The following is a 2,334-nucleotide window of genomic DNA, read 5'->3' as shown; positions in this document are numbered from 1 at the left end:
CAGAAGTAGAAATTGCAGCATCCGATGTCAAGAACGGAGGCGACGATTTCTTTCGAAGAAGTTGCTCAATGTTCCCACTGCCAAAGAATGACCACCCTGCTAAAATCGATGCGGGGCATTGATCGAGGTCGATAGCGGGGAACGGAATAAAAAATTTACACAGGGCCACGTCAACCTCGTCAGAACAGTCTCTGCCCATTGATAGGCCTTCCCATCTTTGTGTCCCTCAGATTATTGGCCAGATGGAACGAACGGTGCTAGATGCTGATTTGCCGATCGGTGAAACTGGATGAGTGCTATCCGCCGGACATCATACAGGTATCCATCAAAGAAACGAGGTACGTCTGCAAGTGTCTCATAGATGCACACCTACTCGCAGACATTGGGAACACGGACCTAGGATGAAACGCCATCTTATATGGATATTCCATCCTCTGATCACATTCCCTATGCCGTAACCATTTCCGGAGGCAGGACCGAACGACATCGAGGCGGGGTTGCCACAGTTCAATTTCGAAAGGATGGTGAACACGGCAGGCGATGTATGATCGTCTGGGGGCAGATTGAGGTTGCCAGGCAGCTAGGGCTGGAGACAGCAATATAACCCGTAAAGGTGCCTACGAGAGAAAGCTGAGTAAAGATAGACCGCAATGGTAAACGACATTGGTACCTATCCAGCCCACTTTCTCATGAGCCTAGCATGATTTTCACATAACGCGATTTTCGCAAACCTTCTTGAAGGAAAAGACCTTCTTCGCAGAAGTTGCTTCAGAATAGAATGTGTACATGGTGTGATCACATCAATCCAGGGTCTCAAAGGACGAGAAACCCTCCGGCCTTTGTGAACGCAACACTCAAGTTGAATCGACCTAATCGCCTCGGGGGGGCCTGGCGAAAAACAAAACTCATGACGATGTATCCATCCGCACCCGTATGTTCAAAATCGATTTCGGCAACACCATCCACACAAACGATGATTTGGAGCGGGGAGCAACTCCGTGACCAATGTCGAAGACGCTAAGCATGCACGCAACAGAGAGTCAGACTTGGGCGCCTGGGCTTCGGTCCGAAGAGACTGCCCACCTGATCATACGATCGGTTTGGTACACGGCGCCACTTGTTACCCTCCCTGCAAACTTTTAATAAGTAATCCCACATTCAAGTCGCTGCACAAATACACCGAGTCCTCCGGAGTGGCGTCTTCCAAGCACCGATAAGCAGCATGCCCTGATGTCCTTGCTCGATATGACGTGGAGGCCTGTAGAGGCCAGACCAAATCTTGCGACCCTCACTTGACAAACCGCCGCGCACCTGGAGCAGTCTCGGGTCGGTCCGCATCTACGACAATAGGCAAGTTGCGCAAAATTTCGCGTTCCGTTAAGACAGGAAGGTTGGCCGTCGAGATGTCTTTGTGAAGTCTCTGCGAAGAACATCTTAGTCTTAAAATTGAGGGAGAGTGTCGAAACAACGTACATTCCTAGGCATTCCAAATGCTTGATATTGATCCACGTCAAGTTATATCCCGCGAACAGTGTCAGGTTTGAGAAGGCCACTACGTAAATCAGGGAGGGAGGGAAAAGGTGCCCAGGGAAGTTGGCTGCGGCGATCCGGTGTAGGGTCATTCCCGGGTAACGTTATGGCTCATTGTCGAAGTGAGTCGTGACAATGAAACTCACGAACGAACGAAGGGCCAACGATGGGAGGCGAAAGGTATGACTCATGGACTCATACCTATAGTACAGTCGATTAGCTGCAATTGAATTCCCAAGATCAGATAGATGTCGTACCTGTCCTTATCCCATCCCCAGAGCATCGTTCTCTAAGAAATGTTCCTTCCCATCATACGAGCCCTCAAATACTTCCTGGAGGTTGGTTGTATTTTCAAGTGAAAAACCCCTGGAAGCTGATCCCGGTACAAGAATGTTCGACACGAATGTCTACTAACAAACGGCGGGGAATCATGCCTATTATTTAATTCCTATCTCGTTGCTCCTTTCGTGGTTGATCGTGGGCCAAATGTGGGCGAATTAAGTGCCGTTTTGAACGTTCTACCAAGGGGCTCCCCTCACGATGCCGCCCCCGTCTGTGGAGCGTTTAAGGTCAACTATCCTCAAAGAAATGCAAAAGAACACGTACAAAGACTGAATCATAGTAGATTCATACGTGTGGACTTCTGTAGGTTGTATTGCTGAATACTTGATCAGTAAGTAGTAGTTTAGACTCATTGGTCGGTGAATCTAGGACAGTCGATCAAGTTGAGTCTTGGGAGTTTGAGCGTTGGTGTGGACCGACTATTCTCGCCGTTTGGCAGATGGGAGCAGATATTGTCAGCAT

At 49.1% G+C, this 2,334-nt stretch overlaps 1 protein-coding gene across 1 annotated transcript in view; it reads right to left on the bottom strand.

Moving 5' to 3' along the window:
- LACBIDRAFT_324606 (uncharacterized protein) overlaps positions 1-788 on the bottom strand; it is a gene marked incomplete at both ends in the record, with an annotated part of 5,324 nt that extends 4,536 nt beyond the window's left edge. Inside the window, 3 exons of the mRNA XM_001878006.1 lie at positions 254-344; positions 397-580; positions 732-788. Of these exons, the coding sequence (XP_001878041.1) occupies positions 254-344; positions 397-580; positions 732-788 (332 nt within the window). The remainder of the gene's footprint in view (positions 1-253; positions 345-396; positions 581-731) is intronic.
- Positions 789-2,334: the final 1,546 nt, after the last annotated feature.

Source organism: Laccaria bicolor, genomic scaffold, assembly GCF_000143565.1.
Source record: "Laccaria bicolor S238N-H82 LACBIscaffold_6 genomic scaffold, whole genome shotgun sequence".
Taxonomy (NCBI): Eukaryota; Fungi; Basidiomycota; class Agaricomycetes; order Agaricales; family Hydnangiaceae; genus Laccaria; species Laccaria bicolor.
This window is presented reverse-complemented; position numbering and strand designations above follow the sequence as displayed.